At 40.8% G+C, this 19618-nt stretch overlaps 1 protein-coding gene across 5 annotated transcripts in view; it reads right to left on the reverse strand.

The window, feature by feature from the left end:
* Window positions 1–19618, reverse strand: part of actn1 (actinin, alpha 1) — a 65847-nt gene that overhangs the window by 13352 nt on the left and 32877 nt on the right. For 3 of the 5 annotated variants that reach the window (XM_088925614.1, XM_088925616.1, XM_088925619.1), the window contains exons 4-8: window positions 17210–17296; window positions 15021–15108; window positions 12763–12841; window positions 11594–11675; window positions 9272–9357 (exon numbers count right to left, since the gene is read on the reverse strand). In XM_088925614.1, the coding sequence (XP_088781740.1) occupies window positions 9272–9357; window positions 11594–11675; window positions 12763–12841; window positions 15021–15108; window positions 17210–17296 (422 nt within the window). Of the gene's footprint in view, window positions 1–7402; window positions 7489–9271; window positions 9358–11593; window positions 11676–12762; window positions 12842–15020; window positions 15109–17209; window positions 17297–19618 lie in introns of all 5 variants that reach the window. The other 2 variants (XM_088925618.1, XM_088925615.1) reach the window with 1 other exon arrangement.

Consider the following 19618-nt stretch of genomic DNA (forward strand, 5'->3'; position numbering starts at 1 on the left):
CTTTGCAATTGTATCCCTTTTTGTTGCAAAAAAGTTAAAGCTCCTTCAAATTGCCAGGGGGTCTCCTGTGCACAGCCCTCTTTAGGTCATTCCACAGCTTTTCTATGGGATTGAGGTCTGGGCTCTGACTGGGCCATTCCAAGACACTGATCTTCCTTTTCTGTAACCATTCCTTGGTTGAGTTGGATTTGTGCTTTGGGTAGTTGGAAGGTGAAATTCCTCTTCATCTTCAGCTTTCTGACAGAGGCCAGCAGGTTTTGTGCCAAAATATCTTGATATTTGGAGCTAGTCATTATCCAATCTATCTTGACTAGAGCCCCCATCCCAGCTGAAGAGAAGCAGCCCCAAAGCATAGTGGTGGAAGCACCTTCACAGTAGGTATGGTGTTCTTTGGATGATGAGCTGTGCTGTCTTTGCACCAAACAGATCTTTTAGAATTAAGGCCAAAAAGTTCACCCTGTGTCCCATCAGATCATAAGATATTTTCCCACATGTTTTAGGCTGACAATGTATTTTCCTGCAAACTTTAGATGGGTTTGGATGTTCTTTTTTGTGAGAAATGGCTTCCGTCTTGCTACCCTACCCCATAGCCCAGACATGTGTAGAATACGGGAGATTGTTGTCACATGCAAGGAGTGACCAATACCTGCCAGAAATTCCTGCAGCTCCTTTAATGTTGCTGTAGGCCACTTGTTAGCCTCCCTGATACGTTTTCTCCTTGTCCTGTCATCAACTTTGGAGGGTTGTCCTGATCTTGTCAATGTCCCTGTGGTGCCACATTTTCTCCACTTATTGATAGTCTTCACAGTTCTCCTTGGTACATCCAATGCCTTTGATATTCTTTTATACCCCTCTCCTGATCGGTACCTTTCAACAATAAGATCCCGTAGATGTTTTGTCAGCTCCCTGAGGACCATGGCTATCCCAGTCGGATGCAACCAGGCAAGTTTCAAGGAAATCCTACACGAACAGCTGATTTTTATTTGGGGTTAATCAGAAATCACTTTCATTGACGGCAGGTGTATGCTACTTACCTTTGGACACAATTTTGAATGTGATTGGTTAACTCTGAACACAGCTACAGCCCCCATTATAAAAGGGTGTGCACACTTATGCAACCAGGGTGTTGTAGGTTTTTTTTAATTTTAATTATTTTTCCTAATAATTTTGTTGGTTGCAAGGTCACATTAAAGATGGAAAAATGTCTGACATGATTTGTCTTGATTTCTGGCTTTACATAATAAAAACCTGCAATTTTAATAAGGGTGTGTAGACGCTTTATATCCACTGTAACTAATGGTCTAAACATTTCCATGAACTGCTATACTGATCTAGCAAACCTTTGTGTTTTATGTAGGGATCTGTAAAATTAATTCTGTTTTATGAGGTACAAATGTACACAGGTTCTCAGCATTTGTTTTCAGGGCTGCACCTCGGCATTTTCTAGGTGAGCCACACAAAACATCTGTTTTGTTTTCAGAAACAACTCTCTCCTTCCCTGAAATCTGAGTCTCACAGAGAAAGTTTATGCTCTAAACCTACAGATTACATACAGGATATGGCTGTTTGGTACAATGCACCATAGCAACTTTTAAACTCAACCTGACTAAGAACAGTCTGATTACATTTTCAAAACAACGTTCTAATCTAATGCTAAAAAACTTTCAAATGTTCTAATCTAATGCTAAAACTGTAAGGAACTGTTTTGCATACATCTTAAACTGGTATGAAAGACAGTGGCTAACAGTGCCGTTTCCCTTTAACTAAGGTCTATGCTTTTTGAAAAATCCTTGAAGCTAAGCATAACTTAAGGGGACACCGAAGACAATAAATCTTGGGGTATTCAGTTTGAACTTCATATTGTGGATTTTGGAGATATTTGATAAGATAAAGCTTTTAGAGCACAAATTACTTAACTTTGATTTTTTGATTAAAGAAGCCTGAAGTAAAGTCTAGTTAAAGGTCAAATTAAGTTCTAGCAGTTCTAAGACAGAGAAACATTTAAATTATAAACTTGCCTTCAGCCAGCACAGAAGGCACGAAGGGGAAAAAAAAGATGAAAACTGAAGAGAGGGTAGGTTACAGAAGGTTGCAGAGCCCAGAACTTTTAGAAGATGGAAAATGTTAGTTAACAGCTGCTCCAATGAGCAAATTCATACAGGCAACAGCTGCATTACATTGTATCTGCCAAATTTTGGTTTTACTTTCGTAACTTTTGAGTAGTGTCTTTCAAGGCTTTTCTCTGAGATAGAAATGCACAGCACACAGAGACTATAAAAGTGTTTTCCGGTAACAAGAAAATACATGTTCAGATCGATGGACTTTTATTCAGGGATTAAACAAAACAATTTACCCAAGATCCATGGAATTAGAACACAAACTCTTCCTTGCTTCTGCCAATACTCAATTCATTTCAGAATAGTTCCATTTTTCTATTTCTACTGCAGTGCATTTACTTACAACAAGTAGCTATTATCCTTTCCATCATTGTCACATGTTAAACTGCAGCTCATATCTAAATTGTACACTTCTGTAGTATTAATTCAACCAAATGAATTTGACACTAGAAATGTGACTATTCAAATGTGACCATATGAGCAGACTGCTTTTGGGCGCTACCTAGCTAAATTGTATCACTTCGACATGAAAAAGGACTAAAAAAAAAAAGAGATGAGGATACACTCCAAAAGGATTCCACTGCCCTGGCACTGCTGGCAAGAGTAATTTTCTGAAAACTTTGATATTTGCATTAACAGATGTTTATCGGATACTTGACATCCCCATAAAAGATCAATAATGTGAAGTTCTCAAATACATGACTACTTAGGTACAACAGGCAACAGGGATTTAATCAATATTAAAATATGTTTCTGGATCAAACTAAATCAGTCACCTTTTACTTGTTGGGTGAAACCAACCTTCACAAACTTTTCTGGATTGGAATTAAGTTCCAGGTCATTAACATCAATTACATTCTTTGATAACCTGAACTCACACAATAAAAACAGTAAAGGTACTGTATGCAGCAAATGTATCGAGCACAACAGCTGTAGCTGACAGACATCTCTACCAAACAAATAGTGCAGAGGGCCGATATAGTCATGGACTGTCATGACCACCTCTTCCACTGTGAATTTGAGCACCTTCTGTAAAGACATCAATATAGACTACCTAAATTTAAATGCAACAGAACTACGTTATCCTTTATTCATATGGTTATTAACCTGCTTAATGTGGACAACTGATTTTTACATTTTAGATGTGTCGCACAAGTTCAAAGAGGTGTATTATGTTGTAGGAAACTCGTGTTCAGCTTTTTCCCCACAAGGGTAACAATCCCTGTTAGCACACCCGTCCAGTCTGAAATCCTGCCACCCCCTCCCAGTTGGAAAGGGAAGAAGTGGTGTACACCTCTGGCTGTGTCCCAGCACTAGTGTGTGCAAATACCTCCCTGTTAGACTCTCAGAACTCAGTCATTGTTAAGGTGACTGGAAAATCTCATCTGTTGTGTACCAGAGCAAAGCAGCTGTTCCACACTACCACTGCAGATTCCAATAAGAAACTACTGCATTCAGATGTAACATCAAGTTACAAATTAAAACTAATTTTATAAACACAGGGAAAGCTGAGGCGACTCATGTTAGGCTCCACACAACAAATCTGTAGCAAAAATGTAGCACACTGTGCCAAGCAGGTACTGTACCAAACTTTAAGGGAAGACTGGACTCCTTACACACCCAAAAACAAAATCAAACACTTTTTGCAATTCTCCAATTTCTCGTCATTTAACAACAGCTCGCCCACTGTGTTCTATATCTCTGTTGACAACCCCAATGTGCAGTTTTACACCTTTGTTGTGCCAAAAAGTGAGATCTTTTACTGCTGTTCATCTGTTGCTTTACTTTATCTGCACCATGCACTAGATTTCCTATTGTCTTGTAACACAAAAAAAATAAAGCCTTGCATTCATATAGTGCTTTTCATCCCAAAGGATCCCAAAACACTTAACCCAGGGGCACCCACTACATCTTCCACTGAAGGTAAGCCCCCCCCTTCTGTGTGAAGAGCAACAACCATAACACAACGTTAATTGTAATTTTGTCCAGCCAATGAGAAAATGCTTCATCAATAGAATTGAGAGGGAGCACAAGACAGGCCAGACTATAAAACCAAGAGTGAATTTAGCCAGGATATTGGAGCTATTACCTGTATGAAGAGAAACATGAGATGAGATCTTTCATGACCTAAATACTCTAAACTTTGATTTAATGTAATTGCCTTATTATTTCACTATGACTTGATTACTACTATGAAATCATTATACTTTATTACACAAATATGAATTATTTTAAGTAAGTTGTCTCAGATAAAGGAGCATATAATATTACAGAATAATGATTTTCAAAAAATAGAAAACAGATTATAAATCTAAGTGACTGTTTTTGTTCTGCTGAATCTAAAGAGTAATTATTAGCAGCAACTGCACAAAAATGACAATTTGGGAAATAAGACTGAAAACACTAAAAAGAGAAGGTCCAAGTGCCTTCGACTTGAGGAAAAGTCAGGCTTTGGGATGCGTAAAATGAGAAAAAAAATAATACACTCCTTCTGGACTTTTATTATTTGAAATATTTTAAATGCTTAACTTCTAAATAAGGAATTTTATTTCCATGAAATGTTATATTCTCATCTGAATTTCTGTGCCGAAACTGAGTGTTTTGCTTTAAACATCACTCTTTGGAGAATTTTTTTATGCAATCAAGACTTTCAAATGCTTGAAACATCTGGAAAGAATCTGTGGGATTAAGTCAGAGGGCTTTTTATTAATTTGGAAAAGCTACCAAGCTCAGTGTTTAGCGATACAGGATTGTATTTGTATTAGTCTTTGGATGAGCCTCAGAAGACTAAAGAAACTTAAAGAGGGTGGGTAACTTAATGGATAAAAAGAAACTTAAATTTGGAGGTCCCTTCCAAATCTATTTACCTTCTTCATATGATTTGTAGTTGGATAAGTGTCCAGCAACTGCCCACCATTCTACTTGATCAAGCTCTGTCAAGTAGGTTGGGCAGTAATTTTTTCAATTTTCTCGTCATAAAATTCTAAAAAGGACACAAATATGTATTTTGACTGGGCACTCAAGGACATGTACTTTCCTATTCTTAAGCCAATCTAGTATAGCTTTGGCCTTGCACTTTAGGTCATTGTCCTGCTGAAAGGTGAATTTTTGTCTGAGTTTTATGTTTAGTCCCTGCTGATGAGAAGCAGGCCAACAACATAATACTGGCACCATCATGCTTGACAGCAGAAATGGTGTGACCATCTACACTGCCAGGCTGAAGGAACTAAACCATTTCAGTCCTGAAGAGAAAAAATATTGAGAAGACCTGATACAAGTAGTCAAACTTACTCAAAGGTAATGACCAAGACAATTCAAAAGAATTCCACTGTATTAATATTGGGCTCACAGTGCCAACAGTGTTGTCCTTGCCAAGTTTGAAGAACCAGTCTCACCAGACGGTGCATGGGTGGTACAATCCACCCATTGATCAACTCCATCATGTTCAAAGGGACATTCAGTGTCTCCTAAACGGATGTACTGTATACCATTCTCCAGACCTATGCATTTCTACAACTTTCTCACCATGTTGTTTTGAAATATCCTTGGTCTTCATGATGGAACGTTTGCTTGAAATTCGTGACCTGACTGAGGGACCTTGCAAAGATGTGAACTACTGTACTATAATTACACTTAGAAGGCACTCAATTAATTTTGTGACTAGCCCGATTATTAGCCAAGTAATCTTGTGCCCCTGAACTAATTTAGGCTTGCCAGAGCAAAGAGGGGAAATACTTTTGAGATTAACAGAAATTAATTTTGGACTTTTCACCCATAGACCAAAAAGAGAACACCACTTATGGTGGGGGGCTGGCTTGTCACTACAGCTGCTAGATGATTCCATGGAGAAATGCCACGGGATCAGCATCTTCTAATGGCCTGAAAGTCTCATCTTGCTGGTATTTTGTTTGCAAACCACTGCGTGCATGCCCTTGAGGTTGTCTCAATTGACAAAAGATAAGCAAAAGCCTTCAATCATGTCCCAGTAACAACAGTCATCCCTCTGGCAAGTTCACATCAGCTCACTTTAAACATAAAATAGCACACAGAGGAAAAGGCCCGATCTGCTACTACCTTACAGTTCTCAGAAATTGGGGAATATACCATGCTTTGGACTGTTGCAACTATTCTGTCTTCAAACCACTCTGCTAAAACTGAGTCACCGAACCTGCTCGATCATGCAAGATCAAGGCATTTTCTACATACTTGAGTAATTACTGCTCGCATTTTCAAAACCACCATATTGTTGTGGAAAGGAAAGATACTGTGCTGTAAATGCTGACAGATGTGGTACATGACACATTGTACAATCATCATACAGGGCCTCTTTGTTTAGAGGCCAAGAGGGCCTTTAATACAGCAGTAGCAGGTCAGGAAATCAGAGGTGTGAAACTCAAGGTCCCAGACAGGAAATACCACAGGAAATCACCAGACTCCATTTAGGGGAAAACACCCAGCATTAACAAAAAACTATGTTATTTTTCAAAAACTGGCAAGGTTAAAGAAATAAGGAATTTCACAGACAGATTCATTTGTATTATTTATCTTTTAAACATTTCTATATTTACAATGAAAAAAAAAACTCCTCTTGTAAAAAAAAAGTGTAACACGATCAGCCTTCTTTCCAAACTTTTCTGACTGAAAATAGGACCATCTGGAGTTACTAACAAGCCTGGCCTTGGCAAGAAATAGCTAAGAGCAACAGAATGCACCTGTTAGTGAATTGTCAATGAGAGTGAAATTATTCCAACAACTGTCTATAAAAATTAAAATGACTCCAATAAACGGTCTACTGAAAATGTGAGCAAAGGGTTGTGTGAGTGAGTGTTAAAAGTTAGCACAGCAATGCTCTTGAAAAACCGACTGCAACGCAGGCAAACCATTTTAGCTTTGCTGCACTGGAGCCTCTTACAAAGCAGTGGGTGAAATATGTTTCAAGAAAGTTGCACTGAAGACGGCACAATGTGAAGTTGAAACAATACTAAATCAATTGGGTATTCATGATAACCCACTTAGTTTTCTACAGCAGCCTGGATCTACGGAAAACCTGAAGAGGACTATCTGCTATGGAATGGGAGCCTTGTCTACAATGTGGCCCTCCTCATTCACATTCCCCAACGAGGCCAGGCAGACAATTCTCGCGTCTAATCACAGCATGGGGCACTGACAGCCGTCAGCCCTGCTTGCTGGAGTGGTGTCGCCCTCCAGGCTCTGCCTCAAAAGACCTGAAGTGCAGGCCTGGGTGTGGAGGGGGACGGGGGGGGGTTGAGTGGGAAGGGGCTCACCTTCTGTTTGCCTGAGAATGCGTGGTAGTAACAAGACACATAGGTCATGATGGCCTTCTCGTCTGGCCTCAGCGTGCTAATGATATCTGCGCAGGAAAGAGGGAGAGAAAAGAGAGAAAGAAAAAACGCGCAGAGTAAAAGAGTGCAAAGAGAAAGGCAGCAAATGACCACAAAACCAGGGAGGGAGCGGAAATCCGAGCAGTCTCCAGGTCAAAGGGCGGGGGTGGCGTGCCACAGGCTGGCTGGCCGGATTCAGTGAATTTCTTCCTTCAGAAAGTGAATTTCGCAGTGAGCCATTTTAGAGTTTAATACACAGGTGATATGGGCTGACCTCACCGTTAAAATAGATCACTTATAGTCAGGAGTCATCTCGCCTAAAACAAAATCTAAAGCATAAGCAAGCAACCTTGAAACATCCGATTAAATCACAGCCGCACCGCACTAATAGAAACCCTGCAGTTCGAACAGAAAAACGTAGTTGTGGCATCGAGTGTTTATCCTTCTCAACACAGTACGGTACCCAGAAAACCATTTGTTAAATTCAAAACCAAATTAAAAGCAGTAACTCCTAAGAAATGCTTTTCTTAAAAGGAAAATCCTCCTCCTTAAAATAAATAAACTGAGATCGACAAATATTTGCAGTACTTCATGGGCTCTAAGGTGACCATTCCATTATTCCATCTTAAGTTCTAATACTGTTGCATCTGTGTACCACACCGTACTCCTCCAGTTGCTGTTTTCCAGATGTGCAGTTTAAGACTTGGGATGATGTCAGCCCTGAATCCTTTATAAAGCCACTCTGTGGGTTGTCGGTCTGATTTATGCAGTCTTGCACTATCAGAAGTGGGCAGAATCTTGTGAAGATCTGAACTTCACATCTGATCTTGGAATTTCTCAAGGTTCAACTCAGTTTCACAAGGCAGGAATCAAAGTCCCACCTTCTGTGCAGAAAGAATGAACCTAGCAAGATATATGGATACAATTTAAATCAAGTGTCAGCATTTCAGAAAATGCCATCTGCCAACTGGGAGCAACAGATCATTGACAAAGCAGTTTTTAATGCTTTTTCTTCAACAACAAGAAGACTTTCCTCTTTTTTTACTGATGATTTTATTTCTTATCTCGGCACTCTTATCTGCAATCTCCTCAGCATTTTTGCAGCAAAAAAATTCCCATCACTCAATCCTGTTCTCATCTGATGGTGAATGATAATCTTGGCTATAGAAGATGAATTTCTTTTAGCAAGAAAATCTTTTGAATGTGGCACTCTCCTTCAGACAAAAAACACCCAAACTCGTTGTACTGTATAGGGAAAAAAAGTCACGTTTTAAGAAAGTGAATTTTAGAAATATTAATTAATTAATATATAATATTAATTAATCTCTCGTCCCGCAATATTGTTTATATATTTGATAATTACAAGGCTTTAGTGAATACTTTTTAAGAACTGTGGTTGTCCTGAATTGGTCCATTCCAGCACAGAAACAAGTGCAAGTGTTCATCTACTCATATATCCACTTGCGAGCCTAACAAGACTGCGTGTAAAAACTCTGGCATGGCTGTTTAGATCACTTCCAGTCAAATTCGATCCATCTGCCAAAAGCAGTGGGCCCAGAATAACAGAGTGAAGAACAGAATGTAGAGAAATCAGGGACAGGGGTCAGACTGGAGATTGCTTATCCCACTGGTGTGACAGTTGAGTAATCCCATCATGCAAGTTGGTGAAAAGGCCCATGCTAACAGAAGCAGAGAGTGTCCCAAAGGGGGAGGAGCTGTGAGCTGGAGGGAGAAAACAGACTGTTAAAGAGACAGAGGCAAAACCAGGTTCTGTCAGGGTGGGGGAAGGAGGAAATGTGCATCCTGGGATACCTTCTGGGCGCCCGAGAAGGCGTGGTAGAAGCTAGAGACGTAGGTCATGATGGCCTTCTCATCAGGGCGGGCTGTGCCAACAATGTCTGTGGAGAAAAAGGAGGGAAGGGAGGGGGTAGGGTGGGGTGAAGGTTTGAGGCAAGTATTTTAAATTAGCTAGACGTTTCATCCATCACATCAAGGACAGCCTGGAATCAACAGCCAGGCTGACCAGTCAAGGGCATCATTTGGCAGCATGTCTTCTGTAATAGCACAAAATGAGTATCGGTTATGTAAATGCATCATCATCACCTGTCCTTTTCCACAGCACTTGTGCTCTGTGCCCTGTTTGGTTCTGCTTGTCTTAAGAAATTGATCAGATTTAATGGCTGAAAGTAAGAACCTGAAAGATTGATAATGGAAATACTGAACAGTGAACAGCAGGAATTCAATTTCTGCTGGAGGTCACATAGGTATGGTTAAGATATATGCTGGGGACTGAATGCCTCATGCCATTCTTCCCATGACATGTGGCACCCATAGAAGGCATGGAAAAACCTAGGGTCAACTCCTAGCTGCTCATATCTAACCTGTCCCAAGATGGACTGAGATCAGAGGACACGGGATGATTCTCAGTCCCCCCAGCTTGCTTGTGACACACGAGAGCTGGCTGGAAACAAAAACCAGGGTTAATCCAAAACAGTGATAGCAGAAGGGAGAGAAAGGAAATTAACCTATTTTTGTTTAAGAAAAAGATCAACTTGAATTCTGCTTCCTTTTGTCTGGACACATTGGTGAACTGCCACTTTTCTATACTGGCAAAATGAACCCCGGCAAAAAATAATTTGTCTCCAAAGAAGACAGTTTCCTAGCTGTCTCTGTTCAACAGAGCCCCCAAGACAGACTGTTCCATTTTGCCACCGCACGAATAATTGTGAATACACAGCTTCCCCATTAAAGTGGAAACTTAAATCTGAAAAACAAGGACCAAGTGTAAGCCAATGAAATTTGTTTATTGTAATTGCATTAGCAAAAATCAATGGTTCTTTGAAAAAAAGATCTACAGCAGACTGTAGGACAAGCACAATTTCATGTTAATAAATAAAGTCAGTTTTGCATACTTAGGTGGATCATCCCGGTCTGGAAAACATCCACAAGGGAAGTAATAAAGTCTCAAAATGCAATTATCTGAAGTGTATTTTGCATTCTGTTTTCTTTTCATATTTATTCTATTTTCATAGAACTGCAGCACTGTTCAACACAAGAAAGTGTCTACCAATCTACTGCCTCTATGGGTTCCCTTGAAATCAAAATCTATATTTAATGGGAGACCTCAGGGACAGGACAAGAAAAAAGATTTCAAGTTAAAATCAGAATGGCAGAATGGGAGTAGATTGGGTATAGTATATTTCAGAATTTGGTTTTGGCTTTGACACTGTGCTGCTCTTGCGGAACCCTGATGAGGACGTTTCAGTGTAAATTTTTTTTAACTCTTATTCAGGTGCTTCCTCATTCCATAAAGTATCTTACCGTATTTTGTGCATGGTCTAGTTTCTGAACTGTTGAAGTTGAAGAAACGTAAGAAACATTAGAAACGTTCACCACTGCCAGTTATTTTGCTCACCAAATTGTGTCTTTATATCTCTGCTCTCAGAATAAAAATGGAAAGCGCAGACCGGCCCTCCCAGTGAGCCATTCATCTTTTGACATGTCAAAGGCTCCCAGTGACTCATCTGAGGGCTGGCATCAGCTGGAAGTGTGTCTCTCTGACATCACTGAGAGCCTGCAGGTGCCCAGGAGATCACAAGGGCTGCACACGTTTGTCAGGAGTTAGGACAGGCTTAGCCAACTATCTCCAGATCTCCCCTGGCGGTGCTCAGCCAATTATGCTACGACATTTGGGAAATCACGGTCACAGTCAGCTAGTGACGTGGTTCAGGTTCAATGATTTTTTTATTTCCCAGTCCACCAGAGCCCAACCAGCACTCAGTGACAAGCTCCTTTAGCAGCCACTTGGGAGCCCTGACCTGTTTAAGTGTTGGCACATCCGTCTTTTATAAGAAAACTGCCTACTCCTGATGAAGTCCATGACTATATGAAGCCTGTCCTAGAAGGATAGGGCACAAGGTGGAAAGGGACACAGCAATCACAGGGCACACATGGCATAAATGAATTTAGAGACACCAATTAACTTCACAGACATGGCCAGACTTTCCGAGATCTGACCAGATCAGTCAGATCAAATGACTAAAAAAATAAATTGAATTCACTGTTATTATTGTATGTCAGTCACATGGGCCCTGACCCAAGCCAAGCTCCCTAAACACCATCCCTGCTTCTCACCCTCAGCATCCAGCATCTTGGGAATGTCCAGGTACTTCTCCGCCACATCGAAGGCCGTGTTCAGGTTGGTCATTGGATCATCCTGTGGGAGACACAGTGAGATGAGCCTGAACAGGGCAGGACACAAGCAGAACAGGCAGCAGATTCTCCTCGCTAATAATAGTGGTAAACGGCTATATTAAGGAAGTCTATATGCATTTTCAAAGAAGCTGAACAGCACTAAAACAAAAAAAACAGTTAGACTTACTGACCACTATCCATTTTCGTGAAAAGGTCCAAGCAAACTAGCAGTGAAACCTATGTTGCCAAAAATACAACTACCACTTCAATGTTTGATTGTATTGCGTTTATTAAAACATTATAAAAGATAAGAGATAAAAGGCAAAAGAAATTTAATACTTAATTGAAAAGTTTAATTATGCTTCTGAAAAGCTAGGACTACTCCACTCAGGAATGAACAACCAACATTTGTGTTGATTATGTCAAAGGTACAGGTCCTTTCTCATTTCAAAAGTCCTGTGATCTCAAAAGGCTGCTGTATAAAAAGTTAAAGGCCACAGCGCTTTAACTCAGTAGTGCTGTATCACTTTTAGAAGGTAGTAATTTTTTTAACGATTTTCTCCCTATAAAAAAAGCTCTTTCATTAACTACAGCCATCAGTCCTCCCCCCCGTGGAGTACTTGTATAATGAAGTGCTTGGTGCTTGCAGGTTACTTAGTATTAGTCTCCCCCAGCCAATGATGCCACCGCTGGCTTAATAGAGACACAAAATGCTTCTCCTGAGAGCAAAGAAACAGATTTGCAGCAACTGGAAGCTCGGCAGACAGAGGCCCGACACTTCAGCGTGGGTGTGAGGACTGAAAGCAGGATATTCCCCGGCAGCTCTAAGATATTTGATATGTAGTGCGATAAACTTTAAAGCATACTGAATCTACTTCTATTCTGATCCAACCCTGACAAAATACAGAGACCTAACAAAGCTTTTTGACAGGGGCTCCTTTGGCTTTGTGGCCAGCAGTTAATCAGCCTCAGAGCTTCACATACCCAGAACCACTGCAGAAAATCAGCTTCTACAATATGACTGGGCAATTTGAACAAGACACCCATCATTTCTGTGTAAGGAAAAGTCTCTTAATTTTGGCGTTAAATCGGTTCATGTTTGTTCTCACCTTGCGAAGTTTTCCATAGTCAATGAGCTCAGGACGATGTCGATGAATGAGAGCACAGAATCCCAATCCATCTTTCCAGCTGTGGAGAGAAAGACAGAGCTATGAGGACAGCCAGTTAGTGAGCAACCTGGAGCTCAGACTTGCTACATTACTGGAACAGCTTGTTACCGTTTTACAGTTCCCTTTTCCCCAGGGGAAATAAGGTCTCATTTTACATACCCATTAAGGGAGCACACCTTGATAATACGGCCAAACCAAATAAAGAGGAGAGCTTAAACAGTGGGGGTCCAAAAAAAAGTAGTGGGAATGAATCACGGCTGCATCTAGGGGTCTTCAACAGACCCATCTGTAGGCAGGTTGCTAATGGCTCAGCCTGTAAAAAATTATTTTCGGAGCATAGGTTATTTCACCAGCCCACTGTGAGTGGAATTTCCCAAGCAACAACTCATAATTGGTTGAGCACCGCCACAATTGAGCAGGTAGTAAAAAGCCGGTCTGGCTATAACCCTTACAGACTTGCACGGTGTTTGCTAGCTTGCAACATCGTAGGTGAGAAAGGAAATTCCCTTTTCACAGAAAAGCATCCACACTCATTGTCCACCTTACAGTACAAGTGCTGCAGCAGATAAGCCATGCCTGCTAGTAAATGGAGTTTCCAAATTTAGGGAGTGCTAATGGAAAAGTAACTGGGCACAGCAAGACCCATCATCAACAACGCCTTTTACAAAATCCACCGTATAGCCTGGAGAGTGTGCCTTCACTTTCCAGGGCTTGTTTTGTGCAGTCAAGGCACACTGAAGACCTGAATTCCTTACAGGGATTCTGAGGTCACCTGTACACACTGGCAGATTGGCACTGGCACTGTTGTTGACAATTAATCTTTGGCCTGAGAATCCACAAGATCACCTGACAAAACAGGTGTCTGTTACAAGCAAGGAGGTGTGCTGCATCAGGAAAAGCAGAAAAAGAAAACTCCAGAAGCTTGTTTGACAGATAACGGAAGCACTAACTTCATCTTCAAAGCACCAGTAGGTTCAGAAACCTTCTGTGTTCAATGTCAGAAAACAAGATCTAACTCTCCAACTCAAAAGGGCACAACCCAGGTAGTTACTTTAATGTTCCTTTCCAGAAAAAAAAGAAAGTACTGTTGACTCCCACCCAGTCAGTTCAGAAAAACCTCCATCAATATGTATGGGAACTTAAAATGATTATAAGGCCATGATCTCTCCACATATCCATTTTCACAGCACTTTATTAACATAAAAGCAAGGCAAATTAACACGGTCCCCAAGTTCCTATGAATAAATTAACCCACCAGAATTGTCAGGGGTTAGTTCTTAACAGTTGACTTATTTTATTAGAAAAACATAGTACGTCCACACACAGGGCTTACAAACAAGAAAAAAATAACTTTGAAGTCCATCTCATCTGCAACTGTTACTATCTCTCCGACCCCTCTACCACAGCTCCTCGAGGACCAGCAGTTAAAACAGGTTTTTAAACCATATTGGGTCACGGCTTCGTACAATGAAATCCAAAATCATAAAGAAACACATTTGTATCTGCACCGCACGTAACATTTAGACATGGACGTCTGGCCTCTTAATAAAAGGATGATACAAGACATTCAAAGTGTGATACAGTGCAGCAAACAATAGGTACTGCAGCAGGTACAGCCACAAAAAGTTCTTACAGAGTAAACTCTGTCAGCTGTGTCAAGATATTTATCATCTTATTCATGTTGAATATCCTGATCTGGCTGAGTGATTTTACAATGAGAATTTTGCAAACGAATGCAAAAGTGAAAAAGAAAAGCACTTTCCATCTACTCAGAAATTCCATTTGTTTTAGCATCCAAAATCTGAGGATAGCAATTCTATGTTCAGAATTGTTCAATTCTAATTCAGTGTCCATTTTGGCTTACCTGATAGAAATCTACAGCACTGTGGTTAGTTGTGAGAGTATTCTCACGGTGGGACAGGAAATGGTACAACTTCAGTGACCTCCAGTTTTCTGCTAAATGAGGCTCAAAATATAATTAAATCACCCTTCTATTTACCACATTGCTGGCCACTGATGTGTCCACTTTGAAAGTCTCCCTTAGAAGCCCATACATGAGACCAACAGTACCTTAAGACTTAGGTTTTGGTGAACGCAGGCAAGGGCTCAAGTTACAGAGAGAGTTAGTTTGTGGAGGTGTACTGTATCCCAGTAAGTTGTAAAGAGTCTGGTGCTGAATCACCTTAAGATGACCTCACCTGATGTGAAAGTTCTGGATGTTGACGTTCTTGTAGGGTGCCGTCTTCCTCTGGCACCACAGCAGCAGTCCTTCCTTGGCAGACGTCTCTGTGAAGAGGGGCAAATTGTGCTGGACATCAGACATGGACACAGAACACACTCTGTATCGAGAATAGTTCAGAGTTTGAGGAGCTCCTGAGCTTTGAGGAGTGTCCTGAAATTTGACACTCATCTTAAATTCTCACAATACAGATCACAAACAAGAGGAGGACATCTGGCCCACCTTCTGTAGCTTGCTTGGTCGTTAGTAGTTAATTGATCCAAGGTTCTCATCCAGTCGCTTCTTGAAAGAAGCCAGAGTATCAGCTTCACAACATGGCAGGGAAGCTTGTTCCAGATTCCCACAACCCCTTCTGTAAAGAAGTGCATCTTGTTCTGGGTTTTAAAGGCACTTCCAAACTGGGCTAGAGACTTCTGGGCACATGTGAACCAGCTGCATCTCTCCCAGTCCAGCCTAACTCTATACACAGTATAGAACCAAGTGTGGAAAGCAAAGGATGAGCTGGTGGGAGAATTAAAGAGCTGGAGCCAAGCTAACGGACAACTGGTTTGAGCTGTGTTTACATAAAAGAAAAACAAAAGCATCTAGGAGCGTAGTGTGCAGTGTGTAGTTCCACACTGAACTATAGAAAAAAGATGCCGTATTAAGCCTTCTTCAAGTGTGCAATTAACTTTCTACTACAGAATAAACCCAAAGAAGCATTTACTCTTTATATTAACACTAATTGCATCATTACCACACCCCCTGATATTCACAGGACATATTTCACACCTGAAACACTGTTCTTTCATTCTACTTTTCAATGTGGGATTAACCTCTACATGTCCTGCTAATGCCAACGCAGCTACCGGCTCAAAAATCTAGCATGAGTTTCCTTTTTTCCCCCAAACACACTGCAGCAGTATTTTTTTGCTGAAACACAGTAGCTGCCTTTTTCTTAATACATGGTCCAAAAGCTTTTCAACTGGCTCGTTGTTCTCTGTGGATCAAGTACCCTTACCCTTAACACCCCAAAGGACAGTTGAACACAGTGTAGCAGAGAAGGCCACACTTCCTCCAAACGCTGGTTTAAAAATTCCCAATTTTTCTTCACCAAATGTCTAGGCAACGACACTTCCCTAGACATTTTTGCATCTCTAAAAGCAAAGTTTCCAGTAAATGTAAGAAGTAAAAAAAATTCTATACTGTGTATAAGAAAAACAATCAGGTTTAAAGACTGAAGTAATGACATTTAAATTTCATTCAGCAGTAGATCTGCAAGATTAAGTCTCTAATACATCTGACAATAACACTCCATCTTGCAGTAAAAGCTTTTGGTCATGATGGGTTTTTCAATTCAATTCTTCAGAAATATCTATTTTTCCATATTTTAGAATCAGGCAAATATGCATGATGATTCATTACACCAGTTCTATAATCAATTCTTCTAAAAATAACCTTATTAATATACTGTAACTCCAGCCTGTTTTAAACAGTCTACATAAGTCTTGGCTAACAGCACTGATTCCAGTACCTACATGTGGAGATTGAGGAAGAGCAGACAGACTCCTCTGACTCACCCACCAGTTAAGCCATTCATCCTGTGACTCGCCACAAGCTCTGCAGCGACATACAGGATGTTCCGCACTGATTGGACGAGAGACAAATTCCTCTCTGGCATCACCATTAGCCTGCAGGTGCCTGGGAAACCACTGTTTCGCCAGGAGCTGAGAGAGCGCTGGTTGACTCATCCCCCTGGTGTCCCCTGTGACACGGAGCCAGCTGTGAATCCTGAAATGTCACAGGCCTGATCCGGCAAAGCCGGGAGCACAGAGCTCAACCCCTCACACGAAGCTCACCTCAAGAGCTCCCAACCAGTCAGGACAGCACATAATCAACATCTGGTTTGACATTTTTGTTTGGATATAATTGTTCTGCCTAGTCAAGTCAGCTCTTTTCGCATCTTTGCCCCAGTATGAACCTATCCACATTCTAGAGTGATTGGACAGGTGTTTCTACAGGATTTGACACACATATCACTGAATGAATATCTGATTAAACGTTCTAGTGGTGAAGCAATGCTCAACTGTACCAGTACTGACTCAAAATGCCCTCCACAGCCAAGGTGACAAGACGTGACAGCTCTAGAGGGGCAAAGTAAGGCTTTACCTTCCACAGAGATGTCTTGAATGGCGAACCGGAGGATGATGGTCCAGATCATTCCCAGGGTCATCTTGGCATTGCCATCCACAATCTCTGTGGGGGGCGAAAAAAAGGAAAGTGCAAATTTCTGCATGACAGTGCATTAAACCACCCCACAGAGGAAAATGCGTGGTTCTATAAAGTGGAGTTTTGCATCATTATAAAGAATGCCAGAGAGAAGCATAAGTTCTAGGCCACAGCTGTAGGGCCGTGATAAAGTACAGAGCTCTTTGTGTGCATTTTGCTCTTTTATTTTGTTTGGACAGAGTTAGACCATTTGTTCCCAGTAATTTATTAGCAGTCCCAGCTTTTCAAATGAAATCGGTTTCAACAAGGAAATTCTCCACCCAAGCTCCACATTTGTGTGCTAATCATCTGTTCACAATAACAGAAGCCACAATATGAGCAGACACTTCCAAAGGCCCTTCTTTCATTTTGTACGGAGGTACTTTGCAAAGCTTGAAGTGCTGTCTAAGTGGTCAGAGCTGTTACTGACAATTATTTATTTTCCCCCAAAATTTTCTCAATGGTGCTGATAAAGGCTCTTGTATATTTCTCACCCACCTGAAATCCCCCTAAACTGTCCCATTTCTGAAAAGAAAACTTTTGAATGCAATTCAAGAAAAGTGATCATCAGACACAGAGCCAAAAAATGAGGAAACAAAAACTGAGGATATCAAACCTGTTTCAAATAACAAAATAATTGAATAAGTGGAAGCAATGACACATTCAACCAGACAAGCAGTGTGAGAAAAAAAACACATTAGTGTGAGCCTGCCACTGTCTCACACTGATGTGTTTTTTTTTTTCTCACGTTATTTAAGTTGTCGTTGTCGTTGTCGTTGTCGTTGTCGTTGTCGTTGTCGTTGTCGTTGCTGCTGCTGCTTTACTGCGTTTATGTTTTTGGCGAGTGCTTTAATGTCTTTGTAAAGGAGCGCACATACAAAGCATTTCATTTCATTGCACTTGTGCATATGACAAATTAACTGAACTGATATCTTCATCAGTCCAGTTGCTAAATGGTTCTTCCAGTTCAGGGTCACAGGGGAGCTGGAGCCTACCCTGACAAGCGTGGTACACCCTGGACAGGATGCCAGTCCATCGTAGGGCAGACAGACACAAACACAGACACCCAGGGCCAACACGTTTTTGGACTGTGGTAGAAAACCAGAGGACCCGAAGGAAACTTATGCAAAAAGCTCCAAACAGATAGCACCCCAGGAACTGAACCCAGTGGCCACAGCTCTATGAGGCAGCAATGCTGACCACTGCGCCACTCTTCTGGCCTGTCACATTTTCAGTTGATTCGAAAAGAATTGTTTGGCTTTTCTACATTGTCCACTCTACAAGATTAAAAATAGAAAACAAATACACCAAAAAGTTATTTTACTTAATTATGCTTTAGGTAAAATAGCTGACTGATCAAGGAAGTTCACTGAACATAATCAGAGAAACATAAAGCAATGCTATCTCTCACCACATAACACTCACTGCTGCCCGGCCTTCTTAGCACTGAACCTATTGGCCTGATTGCTGCCCAGCATTGTGAATCTGATTAACTGAATACACTACACTGCATAGCACAGTGTAGTCTAAATTGAACTTTTTTTTCCTACTGTAAGAGCTCACACTGATTTAAGAGACCCAGTATCACCAGCAATCAGGTCTCCTATAAATTCTGGCATCTAGAATGAAGGCATTTGCTCTTAAATTAGTTCTTCATTTCTTATTTCTAATCTTATGGGGGCTGTACAACTGATCTAAATTTTATTAACAGCTGGGTTTATTTACTGTAGGTAAAGAACAAAGTAACCCACCCAAGTTACTACATTTAACTCAAAACCTCAATTCTTTCCACCTTTCAATCACAGCTCTGTTCTGTTTCACTTTAAAACCCTTCTCTTTCTGCAAGACTTCTGCAAGGCTTAATCTGCTTTACGCATCTCCTTAGCAGTGCAGGAAAGAACATTTCAGAACAGGTGACGGTTTCTTTAGGACAGGAAGAGACAAGATGACATCTGAAAATGTCAAGCCTATCAAACATGTTAGAGATGGCGTCCTCACTGTTGAGCACACATTACATTGGAATTACAAGTGTAATGTGGCATGCATACATTTTACTTCAAGTACACTTCACACATCTCCAGTTATGTCAAAAATAATATTTACGTGCATATTACATGTAGAGGCTGGTGAACACACAGTGATGCAGTGATGTTAAGTTAAAAAAAAACAATTTGTTTTACAATTTAGCGTGGCACAGTTTTAGTGTTGGCAGTTGGGATAGCAGACTGAATTTAAAGGTAAGTACAAAGGGATGCCAACAATAAACAGTAGAAAGAAAGATCTTTTGAGCAGAGCCTTTCTCGGTCTAAT

This window comes from Atractosteus spatula, chromosome 9 (assembly GCF_055471065.1).
Source record: "Atractosteus spatula isolate fAtrSpa1 chromosome 9, fAtrSpa1.hap1, whole genome shotgun sequence".
Taxonomy (NCBI): domain Eukaryota; kingdom Metazoa; phylum Chordata; class Actinopteri; order Semionotiformes; family Lepisosteidae; genus Atractosteus; species Atractosteus spatula.